The sequence below is a fragment of the Salvia hispanica genome, chromosome 4 (assembly GCF_029641045.1).
Source record: "Salvia hispanica isolate PSC_SH4W2 chromosome 4, Shi_PSC_v1, whole genome shotgun sequence".
Classification (NCBI taxonomy): domain Eukaryota; kingdom Viridiplantae; phylum Streptophyta; class Magnoliopsida; order Lamiales; family Lamiaceae; genus Salvia; species Salvia hispanica.
This window is the reverse complement of record NC_142695.1, coordinates 60,720,393-60,743,758: the sequence shown is the minus strand read 5'-3', so window position 1 is coordinate 60,743,758 and position 23,366 is coordinate 60,720,393. Positions and strand designations below refer to the sequence as shown.

General features: G+C 36.5%; 3 protein-coding genes and 1 pseudogene across 4 annotated transcripts; 2 read left to right on the top strand and 2 right to left on the bottom strand.

Annotated features, from left to right (window-relative positions):
* Positions 1-675: 675 nt before the first annotated feature.
* LOC125195578 (putative disease resistance protein At1g59620) lies at positions 676-3,191 on the top strand (annotated as a pseudogene).
* A 2,740-nt stretch (positions 3,192-5,931) lies between these two features.
* Positions 5,932-11,660, bottom strand: LOC125193405 (disease resistance RPP8-like protein 3). Its single transcript, XM_048091188.2, has 3 exons — positions 11,536-11,660; positions 9,670-10,412; positions 5,932-8,294 (listed from the first exon to the last, which is right to left on the bottom strand). Exons 2-3 carry the CDS (start codon positions 10,397-10,399, stop codon positions 6,586-6,588), a joined length of 2,439 nt encoding a protein of 812 aa, XP_047947145.1. The 5' UTR covers positions 10,400-10,412; positions 11,536-11,660; the 3' UTR covers positions 5,932-6,585.
* Positions 11,661-12,820: 1,160 nt separating this feature from the next.
* On the top strand, positions 12,821-13,747 carry LOC148929827 (putative disease resistance protein At1g59620). The gene has a single exon (XM_089057046.1). It carries the CDS (start codon positions 12,821-12,823, stop codon positions 13,745-13,747), a length of 927 nt encoding a protein of 308 aa, XP_088913172.1.
* A 1,242-nt stretch (positions 13,748-14,989) lies between these two features.
* LOC125197176 (putative late blight resistance protein homolog R1A-3) lies at positions 14,990-21,935 on the bottom strand. Of its 2 annotated transcripts, none has more exons than XM_089057728.1 (4): positions 21,320-21,935; positions 15,385-17,624; positions 15,279-15,303; positions 14,990-15,186 (listed from the first exon to the last, which is right to left on the bottom strand). In XM_089057728.1, the coding sequence occupies exons 1-2, from the start codon at positions 21,761-21,763 to the stop codon at positions 15,414-15,416; spliced, it is 2,655 nt and encodes an 884-aa protein (XP_088913854.1). In that variant the 5' UTR covers positions 21,764-21,935; the 3' UTR covers positions 14,990-15,186; positions 15,279-15,303; positions 15,385-15,413. The 2 variants fall into 2 exon arrangements, with proteins under 2 accessions (XP_088913854.1, XP_088913853.1); XM_089057727.1 differs by having other exon boundaries at positions 15,279-15,306; positions 21,320-21,934.
* Between the last annotated feature and the right edge of the window lie 1,431 nt (positions 21,936-23,366).

Here is a 23,366-nt window from a genome sequence, read left to right as displayed (position 1 = left end):
TTCACTTTTACTATATTTGATAATTTGACTTACAATACACTAACTCATTCCACTCATATTATTATATTATAAAACCAATGTATAAAAGTTGAGTCCACGTTCCATTAACTTTCTCTACCCACTTTACTTTATAAGTCAAATAATTTCTTAAAACCCGTGCTGATCGTAAATGGGACATTTAATCATCGACGGAAGGAGTAAATAGTATTCCCTCATTCCATATCCAATCGTGTAATATTTCCATTTTCACCGTCCACAAAACGTGTTAGTATGCCTTGAATCTGTACGGTTTGTCGCTAGCCGAACGGGAGTCTCGCTGACCGACGCTATTACATGTTTCTATTTTAGGTCTTAATTTTGTATTGGGTCTACTCCGTCGTCTGTGTGCCTATTTATATAGAAGTAGAGCGCATAACTTTGTACTTTGAAAACAATGTGGACGCCCGTGGACGTAGCCAACGCAACGTTAGTGAACCACATAAATCTGTGTCTTCATTACGTTTCTGTTCACTCGATTACACAATTGTTCTATTCTGTCACAATAAAACGTAATCACATTTGATAAATCTTTTTCTATAATGGGGTGAATCTCATTCTCGATTAACAAAATTTTCAACAACTTTTACTCAATGTTACGATCTTATTAAGTGTACTAGTTATTCTAGAAGCACAAACATGGCGGAGGACGTGATCTATGGGATGATGGAAGACATTTCATACACAAACGCCGGTGTGCCACTCACGTCCGTGGCGAACATAATAGACGAGTTGGGCGAGATGTACGATTTCTTGTGCGACTTGGAAACGGAAAAGAGGAGCGGACTAAGATACTTGATTTCTGACTTGGTCGAGATGGCTCAAGATGTCGCGGACTTGGACACGGACATGGACGATCTCAGTTTCAACCACGTGTTCGAGACCTTCCAGAATGAGATCAGGAAGATAAAAACACGGATAATGAACTTTGGAGGTGATAAGATAAATGTTGGAGGAGAAAACGAAGACGAATTAGTTGTGGTGGGATTGGAGGGAGATGTGCACAAGTTGCTTGACAAGGTAATTTTAAAAGAGTCATGTCTCTACAATGCTTGGTACATCAAAGGCATGATTGGTATCGGAAAGACAGCACTTGCCAGGCAAGTGTACAACCATAAGGACGTTGTCAGCCGGTTCGAGCATCGTGGGTGGGTGTCCTTTTGTAGTGACATGAGCTACAAAGAGGTACTTGTGGAACTGATACAACAGATGGTGGTAGGAAAGAAGGAATTAATTGGAAGAGATTACTTGTTGGAGGAAATGGACAATCGAAGTTTACGACGGATGCTTCACCAACACCTGCAAGGAAAGCGAATTTTCATCGTTTTCGACGACTTGTCCAAGGGATTTAATTTGAGTTATATCTTGCGAGATCTTCTTCACGGTATAACATATTATACTATTATACAACATCTGTCCTTTAAAAATAGAAACTATTTTTCATTTTGATTTGTCACTTAAAATTAAAAACTTTCTTGTAACAATTAATTAGCCTGATATGATGTACTAATAAGTCTTTTTTTGTATCAATTGATCTTATCAGATGCAGACAAGGGCAGTAGAATTGTGTGCACAAGTTGCTATGATGGTGAGTATTCAGGCAACTATTACACTCACAATGTGAAGCCTTTTGAAAACAATTGATAAACTTACAAGTGATGAGAACAAATTCACAAAGGAGTTGGAGAGGAAGGGCAAAGACATGTTGAAGAAATGTGGGGGATTGCCGCTAGCTATAATAGATGTTGCAAGGCAGAAGATTTTCGGGGATTGAATGGGAACAACTTTTCGATTCAATTGATTTGAGTGAATCAGTGAAGCTATTGGAACCGATGTATCATAAATTGGATGAGGAGCTCAAGCCATGTTTCTTGTATATGTCCTTTTTAAAGGAAAATGCAATAATGAGGGAAGAAAAGTTGGAACACATATGGGCTACAAGTGGATTAGACACACATAGAAAAGGGTTTTTGGGTGAAGGACCGTGTGCCGGTTTAGTTAAAGAATCAATTATTGAAGTCGTGCACGAGTTCCCCTTCGAACTTGAAGTAAAAAAGTGTAGCAGGAATCCAGTACTACACATGCTAGCAATCAAAAGAGCGGAGGAGGAAATAGGCTTTGAGATCTTAAGGAGCAACGGAAATAATTTACCCTCTCAAAATCCCCGTCATCGTGTTATCCAATGTGGAAGAGAGATTTTTAATCACTCCAACAATCAAGACAGACATCTTGCTTCTCTCATCTTCCATGGAGGTGGTCGCTATTTGGACGATGTTAGCCCGTCTTATTGGGAGAGTTTTGAACTACTCAAAATACTTGGCATGGAAGGTTTTGGAGTGAAGACTTTACCAGAAACTATCGGCATATTGAGTGGGTTAATGTATTTGGGATTGAGAAACAATTACATACAAGAGATCCTGCGATCGTTGGAGGGCTTGAAAAGGCTTGATGTTCTCGATATAGCTCTAAACTTTATGGTGGAGGTGCCGGATATTATCAAGGAAATGTGTAGCCTTTGTCATCTCTACATGTCTGATGTGATTTGTCGGAAGCCTTTGAAAATAGACTCGCTACAGGATCTTAAGACCCTAGCTTACATCTCTATTCATGATTGGACATATGAGGGTTCAAACTTGGAGACAATGACTCGTCTCCAAAAATTGGGCATAGAAGAAGTTGATGAAAACTCCGATGTAGGCAAGCTCTTTTCATCACTGGCTAAGTTGGGGAACCTTCGTGACCTCATCTTGAGAGGGTTTCGTTTCAGAAGCATGCCTTGTTTGGACGAGATTCGTGTTTTAGAGAAACTCGATACAAGTGCGGATAATTTCCCTTATATCAAATACATGGCTTTGGTAAATACATGTCTTGACGAAGACCCCATGCCGATACTAGAGAAGTTGCCCTGCCTGCGACGCCTCAAACTGCAGAATGCATACACTGGTCGAGAAATGGTGATCAGCGACCGCGGCTTTTTTCGGCTCCAAATCCTACACATGGAGTTGTGGAATCTTAGAAAGATACAAGTTGGAGAAGATGCAATGTGGAGTTTGGGACAACTAAATATCAACTGCCCGCATCTCGAGACCCTCCCAGAGGAGTTGATGAAGAAATTGAACAAGTTTAAGATGGTAATTGTAACATCCCGAATTTAGAACCCTAATTTTTAGAGCCCTAGAATTAATTGTTGATGACGTGGAGTCGTGAATGCATTTATTGCATGTGATGCTATGGCCGAGTTGAGTCTAGGGTTTGCGTTGAAAGTTTGAAAAGTCAAACTTATTGATTTAATGATGTGACATGTGATTTATTTATTTGTGAGATTATGTGGTAAATTAATTATCTAAGGGTGAGTGAGAATATTAGAGAAAATTTCCATAAATACTTGTCACCCAATTCTTGAACTTTTCGAACCCTAGACTCCTTGGAGAGGGAATTCTTATTTTTCCGGATTTAATTTAATTCTTGGGATATTTATCCAAATTAAATCCAAGACCCAATTATTTCCTCATTCTAAAGGAGGAAAATCGAGCCCCTTAATTTATTTGTGATTTTTGAAAATCACTCTACTTGGGAAGGAAAGAATTATTTTTATTTTATTTGATTCCTTGTTTGATTTCCTTCCATACCTAGAATTTAATTATTCTACCAATTCTTTCCATACTTCAAGAGATCTTGTCATACCCTATTCTAGTTAATATTCCAAAAATTCATGCCTTATTTAAAAGGGCTAGAAATCGCCCCTTACCTTGCTTCATGGAGGATTTTCCTTATTTTTATTTTGCTCCATGATATTTTATTCTATATGGAAAAATACCAAAACAAAATCTTGACTTTTTGGAAGGCCATATTTTCGAAAATCTCATGCCTAGTACCCTAATCTATTTTTGTTAATTCTTCTTCCCTACTTCACAATATTTATTTATTTAATTTGTGGAGAATGAGATCTTACCAAATATTCTATTTATTTACCTAAAGATCTTGTTGAACTCTATAAATAAGAACCAAAATCTCAACCCTAGCCCCCATATTTTCGGCCCCTCCTTCCCATACACTCTCTCAAATTTTCTTCTTCTACTCTCAATATTTTGCTATCTTTTGGAGAAGAATTGAAGTTTAATCCAAGAACTTTGAAGAATCAAGGCTAATACTTGTTTTCTACCGATCGTTTTTCTCAAAAAGGTATTTTTGTTTAAGAGTTATGCTTGATCTTCTTCTACTTCTTCTTTTTCTTCTTCTAACCGATTAATCGGTCTTCTTGAACCCTCATGCATCTTGGTTGAGTGAAAGAGGGATAAAAAAGGGTGTGGGAACATGTATGTGTGTGTGTGCCGTGTGTGTGTGTGTGTGCCATGTGTGTGTGTGTGCCGTGTGTGTGTGTGTGTGCGGCGTGTGTGTATGTTGTTGTGTTGTGTAGCGTGTGTTTGATGGCTAAATAATCTTGTGTGATAAGCATGATCGTGATTAATTAGTGATGATAAGATAAATCGTTGGGAAGAGGGAAAAGTAATAAGACATACATGAGTAAGAGTAGTATTGAACCTAATTTGTGATATGTGCCTATGTGATTAAAAGGTGAAACTTTGGTTGCAAAGCCGGATAACGAAAAAGCGAAACTACTTGAAAACTAAGCAGTCGAGGTGGGTTTTACTCTAAAAACTCTCTCTTTTATTTTATCTAAATGTTGTTGGGCGATATAAGGGTGGTTTAACTGTTATGCCATACCTATGTTTGTTTTTATGTGATATCTGATCTGCTTATACGAATTCGGGTCTGAGTATGGGCCGCAAGCTCTACCAGGCTGTGTACACGATGGGATCGAGAGCCGTCCTTGCTAGTCGGCCGGTCTCGTGGGCGAAAAGTGTGGCCACACTTTCGTCGCACCATGGAATGATTGTTATTTGATGAGAAAATGGGAGGTTATTTTGACTGGCCAGTCTATGAAAATATATTTTGTGATACTCGTGATATATCTTTTATAACTGCTTAAAACTCGAGTTCACTTGGTAAGGGTGGCATAACCTAATAAATGTTTTGGCAACGAGCTCACTAAGTATTTCAAAATACTCAGCCCTGCATGTGTTTTTCTTATATGCAGGTTGAATGATGACGAGCGGTGGCGGGTGTTGAGCAGTTTAACTAATTAATGTGGATATGTCGAACTTCAAGCGTAGTTGTGTCTTCATACATAACTATTCTTTCTCTTGGTCGTTTTCCGCTGAATTTTGATACTCTTTGGAATTTCTTTTGGGAATATTTGCATCTTGCCTTCGGTTTGAGGCCTTAGTCTTTTCTTGTGACCTTGTCTTGGATATTGTGTCGTACCCTTCAGATACTTTTTGATCGTCATTTATGATATCTATCTTCCTTTAAACTTCTAGGTTAAGTTGTTGCATTAAATACTCTGATATTCCTTCATTTCTTCTGGTCAGCACTCTTTAAATGAAACCCTAGCCTATGGTTACTTCTTTTGAGCCGGTTTCGGGTGGCAGCCACCGCATTTATTGTATCCTAGGAGGGCGGGCTGTTACAGTTGGTATCAGAGCCTCAGTTCTTTCCGCTCTGGACCCAAGAGTCTTTTTTTCAAACTTTAGGTTATCCTTATAATCTTTTGTGTAAATGAACTAAATGTGGAAGGCTCAACACCGCAACTCGTCTCGTTCAACCGCAAAGAAAGAGGTACTAGATATTTTGTGACTTGTGCTTGAAACTTGATGCTTTTGGGAATGTTGTGAATGAGAAGTGACGCTTTCTGAATGATGATTTGTTGAATATGAGAACTTGTGAAAGCATGCTTTATGTGCTAGAAATATTATGAATGCGAAGCGATGCTTCTTGAATGATTTGTTGAATGTTACATGAGAACTTGTGAAAGTTTGTGAAATGCGAATGTGATTGCGTGAGACTATGTTCAAATATTGCTATGCTTAGACTTGGACTTTTGGAACCTAGTATGTTTGGAACCTAACATGACTTAGCTACGATCACAGCGCTTGTACCAACAATAGAGATGTAGAAGGACTAGTATAAGGCCGTTAGAGTATGTGGGAATTCGACGAAACGCGAACAGAAGACGCACGACTAGTTGCCTTAAGAACGGGAACCTTGGACGCGACGTTACCCTCGTACCCTCACCTGTGACTTTTATATACTTTCGCAGCACCATTTGAGATCACACACTTTCTATCCTTTCCACCTTTTGTGACGGTGCTGACTTGTTCCTTTTCCCCCTTTTTGTAGATGGTCAACCCTATCACGCTCTTATGCGTCATCGCTAAAATAGTTCAACAAAAATAAGGTAAATAACATGCAATAAATCTAAAGGAAATCCATGGTTTATTTGCTGACGAAGTCCTTATACATCATGGGTCGGGATCTGATTCGCTTGGGCTGATCAATCTTCGACGGCCTAGTCCTACTCATTTGCTGCTGGCGACGTTCGATCAGGCTGCGGTGATGCATTCAGCTCGTTATTTTTCATATCATGTGTGCAAGAATATAACAATCTCAAAAAATACATCCCAATAAATAGAATACATCTCCTTCAAATTATGGACTGATGTCCACCTCCAAAATACCGGAGACGAAGTCTGAATTCATGATCTTTGTTGCAATTTGCTTGGTTGTTACCATCTTAAACTTCTTCAGATTCCACTCCCTTCCATGTTGGAGAGTCTCTAGATGTGGACAGTTCTCGATTTCGAGTTGCTTGAGCTCAAACATTGAACCTTCTCTGAATTGTACATTTCTCAGATTCCACATCTCACTGATGTAGAGGAATTGAACCTCGCTTAAACTTGTGATCACCATATCTCTGCCAATGTATGCATTTCGCAGTTTGAGGTGGATTAGGAGGGGTAGGTACTCTAGTACTGGTATGGGATCTTCGTCAAGACAAGTATTTACCAAAGACATGGATGAAATTCGATACATAATATCGTGGCTTGGCAGCCTAGCTAGGCGCCCATTCAGCGTGAGCTCAGAGACTCTATATGGAAGAACAATCTCGTCCAAACATGGCATGTTCCTAAAACGAAACCCTCTCAAGGTAAGTTTACAAAGACTCTCCAACTCAGCCAATGATGCAAAGAGCTTGCTTACGTTCGAGTTTTCATCCATTTCTTCAATGCCCAATTCATAGAGACAAGTCATCTTCTCCAAGCTCGAGGCCTCAAATGTGCAATCGAAAATTGAGATGTGGGTTAGAGTCCTAAGATTCGTTAGCGCATCTACTTCCAAAGGGTTCCGGTAAATCACATCACACATGTAGAGATATTGAAGGCTGCTCATATCCTTGATAATATCCGGAACCTCTATCAGAAAGTTTTGAGCAATATCGAGAACCTCAAGCTTTATCAAGCCCCCGAACGAGTGTGGGATCTCTTGTACGTAATTGTTTCTCAATCCCAAGTATCTTAACTCGGTCAATGTGCCAATAGTTTCTGATAAAGTCTTCACCCCAAAATCTTCCATGTCGAGTATCTTGAGGAGTTCAAAACTCTTCCAATACGATTGGCTAGCATTGTCCAAGTAGCGACCACCTCCATGGAAGATGAGAGAAGAAAGTTGTTTGTCTTGATTCGTGGAGTGACTAAACTTCTCTCTGCCACAACGAATAACACGATGACGAGGACTCCGCGAGGGTCGATTACTTACATTGCTCCCTAAGATCTCAAAGCCCATTTTCTCCTCTGCTTTTTCGATGGATAGCCTGTGAAGTAGAAGATGGATGCGACAACTTTTCACTCCAGCAAACCTTGGGCGTGGGTGCACGACTTCAATAACGGATTGACTAGCTAACTGTGAACATGACCCAAATTTCAATCCATTTATATCCCAAATCTGTTGCAACTTTTCTTCTTTCATTATTGCATTTTCCTTAAAAAAGGACATATGCCAGAAACAAGGCTTTAGATCTTCATCCAATTCATGATACATTGGTTCCAATAACTTCAATGTTCCACTAAAATCTACTGAATCAAAAAGTTGTTCCAATTCAATCCCTGAAAGTTTTTGCTCTGCCTTCTGTCTTCCAACATCTACTATAGCTAGCGGCAACCCCCCACATTGTTTCAACATCTCTTTGCCCTTCCTCTCCAACTCCTTTGAGAATTTGTTCTCATCACTTGTAAATTTATCAAATGTTTTTAAAAACAATTGCCAGCTCTTTTCAAGATCCAAAGCTTTCATCTCATAAGTATAGCAGTAATCTGGTATGACTGAATAGCAACTGGTTAACAGCAACCTACTTTCCATGGCTGCATAAATATATATATAGGAAAACGATCAATACAAAATCGATCTCAATACAAAATTCAGACCAAATACTGACCATGAGATTTGACAATCTAATGGTCAATAATTAAACAAAAACACGAAGGGTCATTATAAAGAAGTTTTAGGTCATATATTATAAAATTCAGGTTTGAGGTCATGTTAAGATTATTTTATGTCATCCTTACCATAATGACGTAAGAATAATCTTACGATGACCTAAAAATGACCTCCGTATCTTGGTTCTGCATTTTTGTATTAAGAATAGACTTTGAAAAATATTTAGCTTAGGAGTGCGTTAAAATGCTAACTTTTCTTAAATTGCTAACTTGCTAACTCAACAGCGTAGTGTATTAAAAATGTTAACACGATCACATTAAAATGTCAACACATTTGTGTTAACATTTTAATAAACTATGTTGACATTTAAATATCAATGTCAACATAATGTATTAAAATACCAACTTAAGTTTATATGACATTTTAGTATAATTGTGTTGACATTTTTAATACATTGATTTATGGTTAACAAGTTAACTTAAGATAAGTTAGCAATGGATCACATCCCTATATATATATATATATATATATATATATATATATATATATATATGTGTGTGTGTGTGTGTGTATAGGGGAGCACTAGGGTGGATGATTAATTAGAGTGCTAACGTACATCCAATCATGTGCTACCACGTGGCACGAAAAATGCAATATACATTTGTGAAGATATGTATGCATTTCCGCATATTGCGTTACAGGCAAATTGTATTTTATATTGTTGAGTTTTGCATTTTAATATAAATTGTCTAAAATGCAAAATAAACTATAAATAAATGCAATCCGTCCATATCTAAAATGCAAAATTAAATAGTCTATATCTAAAATGCAAAACTCAACAATAAAAAATGCAATCTGCCAAAATTAATCTATAGCTTATATAAATGTATATTGCATTTTTCAAGTCACGTGGCAGCATAAGATTGGATGTATGTTGTGACTTTAATTAAGGTAGCACCCTAATGCTAACCTATATAGATATATATTGGATGTACGATGTGATTTTGATATGAATACAGTGACATGTAATAAATGGCGGAACTACATTGAACCTACAAGGGGCTTAAGCCCCAAATGAATTGGATATTTTAATATTTTTCTAATAATTATTTTAAAAATTTATCCAAATTTTATATAATTTATACAAAATCCCCTATTAATAATCTAAATTACTCAAAAATAAACTTCTAGACAAAAAATTTCAAAATATTGCCCCTAGTAATGTCATTTTCTGCGTCCGCCATGTAAAAAAACATTTAAATTTCTATTTCTACCAAAATATGAATTAATTCTACATACCTGAAGGCGAAATAGCACGATCGATGATATCCAAGTTCATTTTTGGCGATACGTTGTCAAGAACTACGAAAGTTGGTATTCCTAGCAGGCTATCCCAAAGCTTACTTTGGAGACTCCAGTTGTCAATATCCTCGAGCAACAACGAATCTCCATCATGTGTATACCCAAGCTTGTGTATGAGTTCAACGAGCACCTCCTTTTCACTTGTGTCACGAGAAAGGCTTATCCATGCACGGCGGTGCTTGAACTTTTCAACGACGGCCGGATGGTTGTATACTTGTCTCGCTAGAGTTGTCTTTCCCGAACCAATCATGCCTTTGATACATATAGTTCTGGAGCCCGACTCGGAAATAATTGCTCTACTAATAAGCTGGTGCACGTCTTTCTCCAAGCCCACCACGATACCTTTGTCTCTTTCTTCTTCAACACTTGTTTCTCCAAACTCCATAATCCACTTTTTTAGCTTCCTCAGCCAGTTTCGGGCACTGGAGACTACTGCAATAAGACTTAGTTGGCTCACTGAAAATTGAGCCATCTCGGCAAACTCAGCTACCAAATCATCTAGTCTGCTCCTTTCTCCCGATTCCTTGTCGCTCAAGAATTTCAGCATCATTCTCAGCTCATTTACTACCTCTTTTAGGATCTGCTCGTCATAGGTAATTATACCTTCAGACTCATCCAGAAAATTCTCCACTTTAATCATCGCCCCTAAGATGATGCCCTCCGACATGTTTCCGGCCAAACTGCATGTACCAAAATTGTGGTACACAGAAATAAAATGTCAATAACTCCAAATAATCACTTTGGTTCATTTTTACACTTCAATTTTATGCCAGAGTTAAATGTAAAATTTAATACTATTGTCTATCAACTTAATTAATTTCAATAAACTAGCAAACTTTGAAATGGCGTGGACTCAATTCCCATATCGGTTCTGAGAACAACTACTGTGGGGTATATAGACTAAATAGACTTCCTCTACTAACAGACTAGTCTTTTGGGATGAGTTCTCCTATTTGATTTGTAGGGAAGTGTAACATTGCATATTTAATTGCTAACTTTCTCGATTTAAATTATATTTTCGCACCATATATCAAATTAAAGATAATTTCATAAGGATTCTAACGAGATCTCACTTGCATATGTTCCGGTGTCAAAATTTGAAAAAAAAAATTCAAAAATTTTCAATTTTTTCGTACAGCAACAAATGCCAACATAGTATATAAAATATGTAAATATAATACATGTAGAATGTCATTCTTAAAGCAATGTATTGACATAGGCAATGTGTTGACATTCTCAGAGCATTATATTGATATTTTCAAAACAGTATATTAACATTTTCATCAAAGACCCTAATTTGGTAGTTTTTTTTTATCTTTCTCAATTTAATTAATAAAAATGAAAATTACATGTGAAAAATTTTAGACCATTAGCAACTAGAGAGTAAGTTAGCAATTGATCACTCTCCTTGATCTGTATTAGTTAATCTCTTAAATGACAATATAAAATGAGTGCAAAACTAAAATTCAGATCTAAAATTTGAGGATAGACTTTAGATCCGATTCGAATCTAGTGAATTCGAAAAAAATGAATCTTGATCATACAAAGTTTACTTCTCTCATTTCTGGTGCTTTGCTTTAATTTAATACTAATACGAAGCTGAAAGTTACTATTAGCAAACGCATAATAACAAATGGAAACAATAATTTGTAGAAGCATTAATTTGACAGCACAATCTTCTTCGAAAAACATTGATTAAAGATTTAGAAAGAGTGAATAGGATTGGATCATGTTTCTGAAGAGAAGAAATTCAAAATTGTATACTCCACAAAACAACCGAAACAAAAAGAAAATAGAGTATACCTTTTTGTGATTATTTCTTCTTATCTTTGGCGGTGAGGAATCGATTTTCCTATTCAACTCTTTTCCTAAATCTACAACGGCGATTGTGATTTGAACTATAGAGAGTGTTATTTTGAGAGTATGAAGGGATTCTGAACAACAAATGACAAATCCATGGCCATGGACTTAATTAATATGATCAAATTAATTGGAAATAATAATAATAATAATAATAATAATAATAATAATAATAATAATAATAATAATAATAATAATAATAATAATAATAATAATAATAATAATAATAATAATAATAATAATTAGTTTAGCTGTTTTAGACTTATACATTTATATATTCCCATTATTAATGAGGTAATAATGGCTACGCCAGGGTGTCGTGTAAGGATTTATTAGTAAATTATATTTTTAATAAGAAAATTATTGGGATGAACATGTAATAATGGCTACGCCAGGGTGTCGTGTAAGGATGTATTATTAAATTAAATTTTTGATAAGAAAAATATTCGGATGAACATGCTATAAGCGTTGTCTAGATTAATAAATTACTACTACTATTTTACAAATTTCGATAGCACAATTTAATTGAAGGTCAAATTGTTGGCCATAAATTAAGATGATTGCTACACCTAATTCAATTCAAGAGATTTATAATTAGAGGAGACTTTTGATGTGAATTATTGAAAGTTGAAACCATCATTAAGATTAACTATTTTGTAACTATATATGCCAATCCACAAATGCACACCTTTGGATTTAAAATTTTGAAGAATTTAATCAGCAGCCACATATATGATATATCTGATCAAGTACGTAAATGATCAAGGCTCTCTTTTAACATTAGTACTACACAGAATTTGAATACACCAAGATCCAAATGCCAACAAATAAAATATTTTTATTTAAATCAAGGACTGGTATCCATCTAAAATATGTTGGAAATTAAGTCCGAATTTCTAAACTTTGTGTTTCGTTGTTACTCCTCTTCTCCAAGCTCGAGACCTCTATTATACATGGGTCACTCATTCCTAAGATTGAAGGGAGGGTTATCCATAATTATATAGATGAGTCACTAAAAAAAAACACTGTTACCTAGCACCGAAATGCTAAGAAAACCCCAAAGTGCTAGGAAAAATAGAGTTTTCCGAGCACATTTCCTAGCACGTAGGGTGCTAGCCATTTGCTTCCTCAGAATTATTTCCTAGCCCTATTCCATGGAGGTGGTTGCTATTTGGACGATGTTAGCCCGTCTTATTGGGAGAGTTTTGAACTACTCAAAATACTTGACATGGAAGATTTTGGAGTGAAGACTTTACCAGAAAGTATCAGCATATTGAGTGGGTTAATGTATTTGGGATTGAGAAACAATTACATACAAGAGATCCCGCGATCGTTGGAGGGCTTGAAAAGGCTTGATGTTCTCGATATAGCTCTAAACTTTATGGTGGAGGTGCCGGATATTATCAAGGAAATGTGTAGCCTTTGTCATCTCTACATGTCCGATGTGATTTTCCGGAAGCCTTTGAAAATAGACTCGCTAAAAGATCTTAAGACCCTAGCTTACATCTGTATTCATGATTGGACATATGAGGGCTCAAGCTTAGAGACAATGACTCGTCTCCGAAAATTGGGCATAGAAGAAGTTGATGAAAACTCCGATGTAGGCAAGCTCTTTTCATCACTGGCTAAGTTGGGGAACCTCCGTGACCTTATCTTGAGAGGGTTTCGTTTCAGAAGCATGCCTTGTTTGGACGAGATTGGTGTTTTAGAGAGACTCGATACAATCAAACTCGATGGGCTCCTATCGAAGCTACCAAGTGCGGATAATTTCCCTTATATCAAATACATGGCTTTGGTAAATACATGTCTTGACGAAGACCCCATGCCGATACTAGAGAAGTTGCCCTGCCTGCGACGCCTCAAACTGCAGAATGCATACACTGGTCGAGAAATGGTGATCAGCGACCGCGCCTTTTTCCGACTCCAAATCCTACACATGAAGGAGTTGTGGAATCTTAGAAAGATACAAGTTGGAGAAGATGCAATGTGGAGTTTGGGACAACTAAGTATCAACTGCCCACATCTCGAGACCCTCCCAGAAGAGTTGATGAAGAAATTGAACAAGTTTAAGATGGTAACAACGAAACGCATTGCAACAAAGATCAGAAATTCGGGTTTAACCTCAAATATAGTGGAGGTGGATATCACTCCATAACTTTAAGCTGATATATTTTTTTGTTTCTTGGCATTTGAATGGTTTTTTTTTTTTCTTCTTCTTTTCCTATTTCAGCCCTTGTATTTGTGTGTTTGCAAATAACTTCATCTTTGGTTTTCACAGACAAATCGGACATTAAATTCATTCGAAATCCATAATATAATTTCCAATAGTTTGGGTTGGATTTTTTAGGCCCTATGTTTATTTAAATGCTTTTGGACTGTGCTTAATTAACTTCTTACTAGTTTTTATTTAGTAGATATTTAGAATGGAAATGATGGTATATAACTATATTTATGGTTTATGTTATTGTGGTATATTTATTGTATTTATGTATTATATTCTATTGTTTTGTGATTAATATGTAATTTAAACAAAATATATACATATGGAGTATTTAAAAAGGCAAGTAGAAAATACTTTTTAGTTTTGAATTCAGAGTAAATGATTAAAGTTATTAAAAATGAGAGTAAACGTAATATGAATGGATGGATATATCATGTTCCACAAAAGTATTTTGTTTTCTATTTGAAGGCTATCCATCACCAACCATTTACAATTTTCTCTATTGATCCAAGTAAACTCTTTAACACCAATCTCTTGAACCGCTGGGCCTCCATATAAACGGGCCTTCAAATTGAAGTAGTTTACACTCGGCACAGTGATACTAAATGTTGTGGTAAAATAACTCCATCCATAAAACACTAAAAAATCAGACGTTATATTCTTTCAAATTTCATGTATCCAGTAAGCCATTTCATTTTGTTTTATTTTCTAAATCATACTCTCTCTATATGACACATTTTTTTTTTTTTTTTCAGAATGTCTAATTGAAAAGGGCACACTAAAAAATGTAGTGAAGAAATAGTTCCAATAGAACTGAAAAATGCATCCTTATATCATTTTTATGCATTTTTCAGTCCAATTAACCTGACGAGTTAGCCTCGATATTTAGAGAAACATAATATGGATATATTTGGCTAGATTGTGAATATGACTATGAATGATTGAAATTGAAGAGATGACAAAGGCATTTATAGGTGCCTCTAAATATAAATATAGTCGAACACATTAATCAAAATAAAGGAGATACATGACTATAATTTCAGTGAGTGCATAAATGAATATATGCATGAACTGATGATTTAGTTACTCAAATTACTTTTCAACATAGGCATGCAGATATGAACAATCTGCAAACACAAAACAATCACAGAGGGAATAAATCAAGAACAATAGGAATACTGCAACGGATGAAATACTTAAAATATAAACTCACTACAATATAATACAACACCACAAAACAATTTTTGCAAGTTCAACATATATACATTTATTCCAACGCAAACAAACGCGCACCACTATTGAAGATTAAGGGAAGCAGATCAACATAACAATTAACAATACGAAGAACACAGCCAGCCACACTGCACCAGCCCCTGATTAATGCAAAGTAGATATCAATTATCAACCATTGAAACAACAAAAGTAACAAGAGATCTAGCAAAAGTTTAGGTTGCAAAAACTCTACCTCATACGCTTGGAACGTGAGACCGCTGCTGCAAAAGACAAGTGAAAGAGATGTAATCAATTAGCATGAGATTATAAAAAGATTAAGCATTTGAAAGATAACTCACCTGGCAATGCAATGCAAAACGAATCATGATCACTCAGGAGGAGGAGTAGGAAAGATGGAGAGCTTGAATTCAAAGCCTTCAGGAGATGTCTTTATTTTGTCAGCAATAGCCCTGGCATGGTCTACTGCAAGCGGGCAAGTAGTCAACTCCAACATCTTGAAGCTCTGTATTTCAGCCAGACCGATTGGAATTTCACGAAGATTGTCACAGTCCTTGAGCACTAGGCCTCTAAGTCTGGGGAAGTGACGGGATTTAGCGTTCCATGTTGCTAAATCAGTCCCTTCAATGTGCAACAACTTAAGAGAGGGAAAACCTAGATCTTCATCTTCTAGGTTCCAGAAGTTCCCGATAAATGCACGACATTTTAGCTTGAGCACCTCAAGCTTCTCAAGAGTTCCGAGAGTAGAAACTTGATTCCATCTGAGGGAAGTCGAGCACATTGTGAGGCTTGTAATTCCAGATGGGAATCGATCACCTGTAGGAAGGCAATTCGGTTCCTCTGCTTCTTCTGCCACATCATCGTTAACTAGTTTTAGCTTTGAAAGATGTATCATGTTCCTCAAACTATCAAAATCTCCACCTTCTCCGAAAAGCATGACTAGTTTCCCACGGATGCCCAATCTCTTCAGATTTGGAGCACTCTTATCAAGTCCCTTGCAACTTTCCACTGAGATTAAACTGAGTGTTTGAAGCTCATTTGCACAATCAGTGGACTTGGGCTTGGGCAAGGTAGCAGAGGCATTAGTCTTGAAAAACCTCAAGTGCTTCATCTTCCATATGTTGGCTTTAACATTAAGGGTAGGAGATGTGGTGTTGATGATAAGAGTTTGCATCTTGCAAATCTTGTCGAAGCGTGGAGAAAGCATCGACGACATGATGGACAGGGCAATGTACCTCATATGAGTCAAACGGTAGAGGTCAGAATCAATTTCCTTGAATTTGAAGGGTTGAACATCAAAAACTCTGAGAGACTTGAATGCTTTAATGAGTCTTTTGCTTTCTTTCGCAGACAGGTCCAAGGAATCCTTGGAGAAACAAACAAATGAGCGGGCACGAGGAGCATAATGTTTTGTTGAGACATAGCGCTTGCAATCAGAATGAAGAGAAAGACGGCGGCACCTCTCAGAGATTTGAGGTACGCATTTTCCGTTTTGGCTGAACTTGATCTCCTGGAGAAAATCCTCTTCTTGGGCTTCAGTGCGGCAGAAATCAAGCACGGTATCATGAATCTGGCATGTTTTAACATTACCATCAGCTCTGAACTTGACATCTTTGACCAAGTTTCTGTTAATAAGCTCCTTCAAATATTCTTGTCCAACCTCTTCCAATGTAATATGTGCAACCTTCTGTTGTATGAAGCCTTCAGCAATCCACATGCGGATCAACTTTGAAGCTGAGATCTCATGGTCTTCTGGGAACAGCCCTAGATAAAGAAAGCACTCTCGCAAGTGGTAAGGAAGATTATCACAACTCAAAGATATGAATATTTTCATGCGGTTTTTCTTATCATCTTTGAGGTATGTGGTCACATGCTCGGACACCTTCTGCCACTTCTTTTGTCTCGTATCCACATCTGAGGCTGATGTCTCATAAAGGATGCCCCCTATGACTACTATCGCGAGTGGCAGTCCACCGCAATCAGCTGCAATCTTTTTCCCGACGACTTCCAGTCCAGCAGGGCATTCGAGCCTGCCGAGTGCCTCCAGCCGGAACAGCTCCCAGCTTTCTTCTGGCTCAAAGGCGCGCAATGGCACGAAAGGTCTTGGCTTACTAGCAATGATTCCCACATCCTCCTGACGACTGGTGATCAAGACTTTACTTGCTTTTTCATCCAACGGCAGAGCCGTGCGAAGCTTACTCCAATCATCTACGCTCCAAACATCATCCATCACTAATAGGAAACTGCCCTTCTTCAGATAATCGGCAACCATATCAGCTAATTCATCGGGTGTTTTCATGCGAGTGCATTCGTCTGGAGTGGTAAAATTTTCGAGAATGCGTAGAAAGATATCTTTCTCGGTGATGCGTTGTGAAACAGAAAGCCATATGCGGGTGTGGAACTTTGAGGTGATTGTAGGATGATTAAAAATCTTCCATGCCAGCGTCGTCTTGCCCAGTCCAAACATACCAATCAGAGAAATGACATCGAGTTTCTCGCTTTCTTCAGACAGACGTTGTATGAGGCCTTCTATCACGTCCGAAAAGCCCACCACATTTTTGTCATTTCTTGGCCGTCGAGTCTGTTACAGAAGTTCACTTTCAGTTCAAAGAGATGTGGGTACAACAAATTACAGGAATTAACGATTTCTTAGTCCTTACAGTTGAACCATATATAACTATAGTCTCAATTTTTTGGAATAGGACATTGTGAGATTGAGTCCACACTCAGCTCAAAGCATGAAGACTAAAAGTGAAACAACAGCAGCAGAAAAGCTTAGTTTGTTGGAAGAAAATAGAGCCGTTTGAGGAAGCTTATTTGTTTGTTGCTTTAGCTTGCATATGTGATTTACATATATAGCAGCTTTGATTGTAATTGTAGTTGGAGTTTTTTCATCAGCGTGAACGAGAAGAAGATGATCGAGAGGAGAGACGCTCTCAACTAGGGGGAGCAGAATGTAGAGATTGTTGGAGCATCGAATCTCATCAATCAAGAAGATTTGATGGAATATGTTATAATTGTGGGAAGAAGGGCCACATAGCCATGTATTGTCGGTCGTAGAATAAGCCAATAGAAAGTCATATGCAGTGATAACTAGCGGAGCATCACCGGATGAAGAAGAATGAAACATGGAAGCATTAGCTATTTTGAGTGACGGAGAGTTGGAGTCTCAGGCGTCCACTGTTATAGAAGAAGAAGAAGAAGAAGAAGAAGAAGGGGATTTTGAAGATTTTTGGAAATTTTAATAACTGAAGATGAGTGGGATACATACTTATTAGGAGAGACATGGAGAGAAGCAAATGGAGGAATAAAGCTGGAGTTGCTAGAAATCGAAGAGAAGACGGACAAGCAACTTGTGAAGCTTCTGGAAATGCAAGAAGATAATGCTGAAGGTGAAGAAAAAGAAATATCAAAGGTTGAAGCGGATCAGGTAGCGACAAGGCTGAAGCAACTAAAAAAGATTTTAGAGCCCAAAGAAGAGTCGCAGAAATCACAAGCTCAAAGATCAAGCACAAAACGAAAGAAAGCAATTGCCGGAAAAGGAGAATTTGGAGAAGCCAACTTATCTAAAGAATCGTGTCAAGGTACACATCCTGAAGAGCTCAACACTGCGAAGCTACAGAGGCTACAAGAACAATTAAACATGCGGAGAAGAAAGTCGGTGACGAGGGGAGAGTGTTGGAAATAAGTCATCACCGACTTTGTCGAAGATTCTCGAGAAATCAAGAGTAAAGGTTGAACTAATTAATAGTAATTAATTAGGAGATATTTTGTGGTCATGCAATTTGTATTATTAAATTAATTAGTACTAACTAGAAATTCTCTGATTTTAGAGAGTCAGTGCTCAAGAGTGAGGTGTGTTCTCATCTAGTTCGGGTTGTCTTGTGAGGTGTGTCCTCCAAGAGTCATAGTGTTGTGTTGGCAGGGATGAATCTAGGAATTCTATATAGGTGGGGCAAGAATACATATGAAGATATTTTAAGAATTAGAGAAGGGGCATATATAGAGAAAATTTCAAAAATTTTAAAAATTAATGATCAAAATAATATAAATAATTTTTTTTAGCTGAGGCAATTGCCCCTTGTGATGCTCAAATAGATCCGTCCATGTGTGTTGGTGTTGTGTACACTATTGTGCCGTGTATTTGGTGTTACGTACACCATTGACGAGTGTTTAATAAGATCCTAGAGTACCGCTTATACCCAAAACTGAGTTTTAGTCTTTGCAATTAGGGTTTGATTTATGAGTGTTGTTGATTTTCAACAGACATGAAGTAAACATTCATACTCAGCTCAATCGGAAGTTCGGAACTCTGCACTAACAATTTTAGTCACATGTGTAAAAATGTCCAAACCTTCAGGTATCATTGGCGCTAAAATTCATTGGCCAGAAATTAAATCCCTAGTGCTAGAACCTAAAACATCCACGATTCATACATCTCCTCTTAATTTTTAATTATCAATTACTTTATAAAATTGAACACCAATTAAAAAGGAAAACCACTCCATTAAAGATCTCCAGTTATAATTTAAAATGTATAAGTATTTATAGAGTTCGAAAATTACTTATATAAAATATTACATAATTAAATTTCTTAAAAATTACAGTAATTATAAAAAAATATAGTATAATTTAAATTTCTATTTTTTATTTAAAAATTATTAGTATAATATATTATTTTTAATAAAAAAATCAAATTTATAAAATGAAAAATAAATTCTTGCAATTCAACACTTATTGGAGATGGAGATCATGCAACTTCAGAAGACGCTTCAAAGGAAGAATCCAAATTACATGTTTAATAAGATTGTTACCTTAAAGAAATTGAAGCTAACTTGAACAAAATGATAGGTGATGCTAAGCGGATGCAAGAATGAGATCAAGATAATATATGGTTTCTTAGGAGTTGTTAGTTTTCAAGTGGGATTGTTATTTATAAAGCTTAAAGTATACTTCCTCCCGGTCTCCATTAATTGTCTCAGAGTATTTTCTTATTTGGACGGTCCCTAATAAATGTCTCATTTCATTTTTGCTACTTTTAGTAAGTAAGGGGTTTGTATATTAAAAGTTGTTTCGAGCGTACATATACTTGTGCTGTTACTCATGCACGTATACAAAAACTCCAGATCCACTTCGAACCCTAATATTGAAATAAATTACATTAATATCATGGTTTATTTAATGACATCTTATGCATTAAACAAATGGGTCGAATGCTTTTGCATTGAAGGCCGATAGTGGAACAGGTCTTCGCACTAGGGGACTTGACCAGATCTTGCAAAAGAACATTTTCACGGTCTAGAACTTTTGTTACCTCGTGTGGCTGCTGTAATTTTTCACAATTCGCATGTTTGGGAAGTTGGGATAAATTAACAAAATTAAGTTGGTTTTTGAGGGAATCCCTTAAAGGGTGGATGGCTTGGACTGTCATATACTATCATTGAGGCTTATGGATGCACTGGTAATATGAAAAAGCTATACCCAACGTTGAATTTCAAAAGGGTCATGGTTGCTAGCACGGTGGATTTGGTGTAAAGTTGGTTATGAAAATTGTTACTCTCTTTATCCATAATTTAAAGTCTTACTTTGATTCGGTGTATGTTTAAAAAGTGTAATAAAAAGTGGTAGAAAAAGTTAATGGAATGTAGATCCGCTTTTATACTCCCTCCGTCCCACGTTACTAGCTTGAAGCACTTCTTTTTTTTGCACTCGTTTTGGGATAATGATAATAAATAGTTTAGGTGGATAGAGAGAAAAGTAAGAGAGATTAATCTAGAGTATATTAGAGTATGATAGAAAGTGAGTATAATGCAAAAAAAATTTAAATTGGATTTTTAATTATAAACATTCCAAAATAGCAAATTGATACGTAGTATGTATTAAATTATTAACTCACACTTGATTAGTGACAACATTTAAGATACACGCGGAGAGGAAGCAACATTGTTGGAATTCAACAAGCTGGCTACAAAAAACTATACATGCTTGGTTAGAATTTAACAAGAATAAGTAACTTACATTTGATTTTCATAACTCATATATTTCAAACCACTATCATAAAGAACATACCATAAAGTATCACGCCATTTCACATCATAACTAATTATTTATTTTTTATCGTAAAGACCACACCACACCATATTAAGTAGTTTTTTTTTAAGTAGTACTATTATTATTTAATTAAAACCATTTTTTTAGTGGTTGATACGTAAAAGTAGTAGCGTATGAAGAAGAATATACCTAAAAATGTGATAAACGAAGGGGTAGAAATGTAACCTCAGGTGGGCTTTCATTTTGGTGTTCATCGAAGGTGTGGGTGTTGGTATCTTTTATCAACTGTGCGACCCTGCCGCTGATCTCCTCCATCTTCTTGCCAGTTGTATGGAGAATCTGCAGGAATTCTGGACCACAGCAATTCATCCGGTTTGCTTCTTCGAACTTTGCCAAGTAGGTGTCCATGATGTCTTCGACATCATAAACAGCATCGGTAGTCTCCTTCCGCACCAGCTTCATCCGCTCGTTCTTGTTCCGTATCATCACCGTGTCCTTCAAGAAGGCATGGAAGGCGTGGCTGTCCCTGTCCAGATTCTCGACCTGTACTGGCGTGTCACTGATTAGACGGGCGTGGTAACACGTCATCTTGCTGACTACCTTAAGAATGAACGCTAGTACTGCATCTGCCATCAGGCCCATCATGAACGCTAGTGCAGCTAATGTCATCTCTCTCTCTCTCTCTCTCTCTCTCTCTCTCTCTCTCTCTCTACCATCAGCACTCTATATAGTGTGAGCTGCCACACGTATTCAAAAAATGCATAATGTCCGAATACACAATTCGAAAACTCTCAATAAACACTTCTAACCGTATGCGGTATATGAATCCAATCAAATACTGTGTGTATTTTATCATTACTGATGCGGGTCGCAAGATATAATGCTGCAACCACTGCGTGAGCAAATAGCAGTATTAGGTCATGTGTATATGCCACTAAAACGTGCTTAGGTCTTTCTTAGTACGATGGAATGGAATTACCTTAAACGAAATAAAGTTAGGAAATGAAATTTTAATTTTTTGGCACTTTCTTTCTATTCCATCCATCATTCCATTATAAATAGAACGAAATAAGAATCATATTCTATTTCATCATCCCAAGAGCGGCCTTAATAAAAATCGAGGCATAAAGGGCTCTCCTCATTTTTGCCTCACTCATTTCTCGAATCTTGAAGTACTTCCCATTGGGACACTCATTGGCTTCGAGTTATCCATGTTAAATATTTCTAGGACCTTCTAAATGTAATTAGATACATGTTTGCTGAATCTTTGGCACGTACGCTTAGTTCACTAACCCAAAATCTGTATTGTCTTTCCAGTTCATGTATAAACGTGCACACAATTACTTTCTTTAGCCTATCCTCTTAATTTTAATAATATCATGCTACAAATATATCATTAGCATATAAGAATAGGATAATATAGCGTATGCCGTACATGTTGTAATAGTAACAATAGTTAGCGTGATATTTGGGACGACACGAGAGGTACCTTTCTGTTAGTCATGAATGTAGCACACGACTTCAAGAAAGACTTTTTTTTTAAAAAAAAAACATTTTTTTGAATAAATGAATCAAATACTTCCTCCGTCCTAAAAAAATAAGAACATTTGGGACGACACGAGAATTAATGCATAATTGATAAAGTAAGAGAGTTGAAGAGAAGGGTAGTTGAAATATTGTAAGCTGATTGTGAGACTCATATTATTATTAGTATTTAATGGTGGGTCCTAGTGGTATAATTAGTTGTAAATAAATTGATGCATCTGGGTAATGAGTTTTAGATAAGTTTCCATAAATGGAAATGAGATAATTTTATGGGACGGACGAAAAAGGAAAGTGTCCTTATTTATATGGGATGGATGGAGTATATATCAAATCAACATGTACATCTGAACTACAAAATTGGCCCCTACGTATGACAAGTCAAACACTAGAGGTACCCATGTTTAAAAAAAATGCACCGTAAGCCTGTACGTATGAGTAGAATATCATTCCAAGCCCTTTTTTCACTATTTTGAGTCTTTTATGCCATTTTCTCTCACTTTTAACCTAAATGTCATTTTAAGGGTGTTTTAGTCTTTCTCATTTTTATTACTATATAATATTTTTATTTTATATTAAAATATTATTTTTATTTAATTCATAAATATCGTAAATTTAATTAGACTGATAAATTAAAATACATATCAATAGTTATCATAGGATTGATTTATATTTTATTTTAGTTAGATATGTTTTTGTAAATAGGCAGTAACTTTTTTGTAAAATAAAT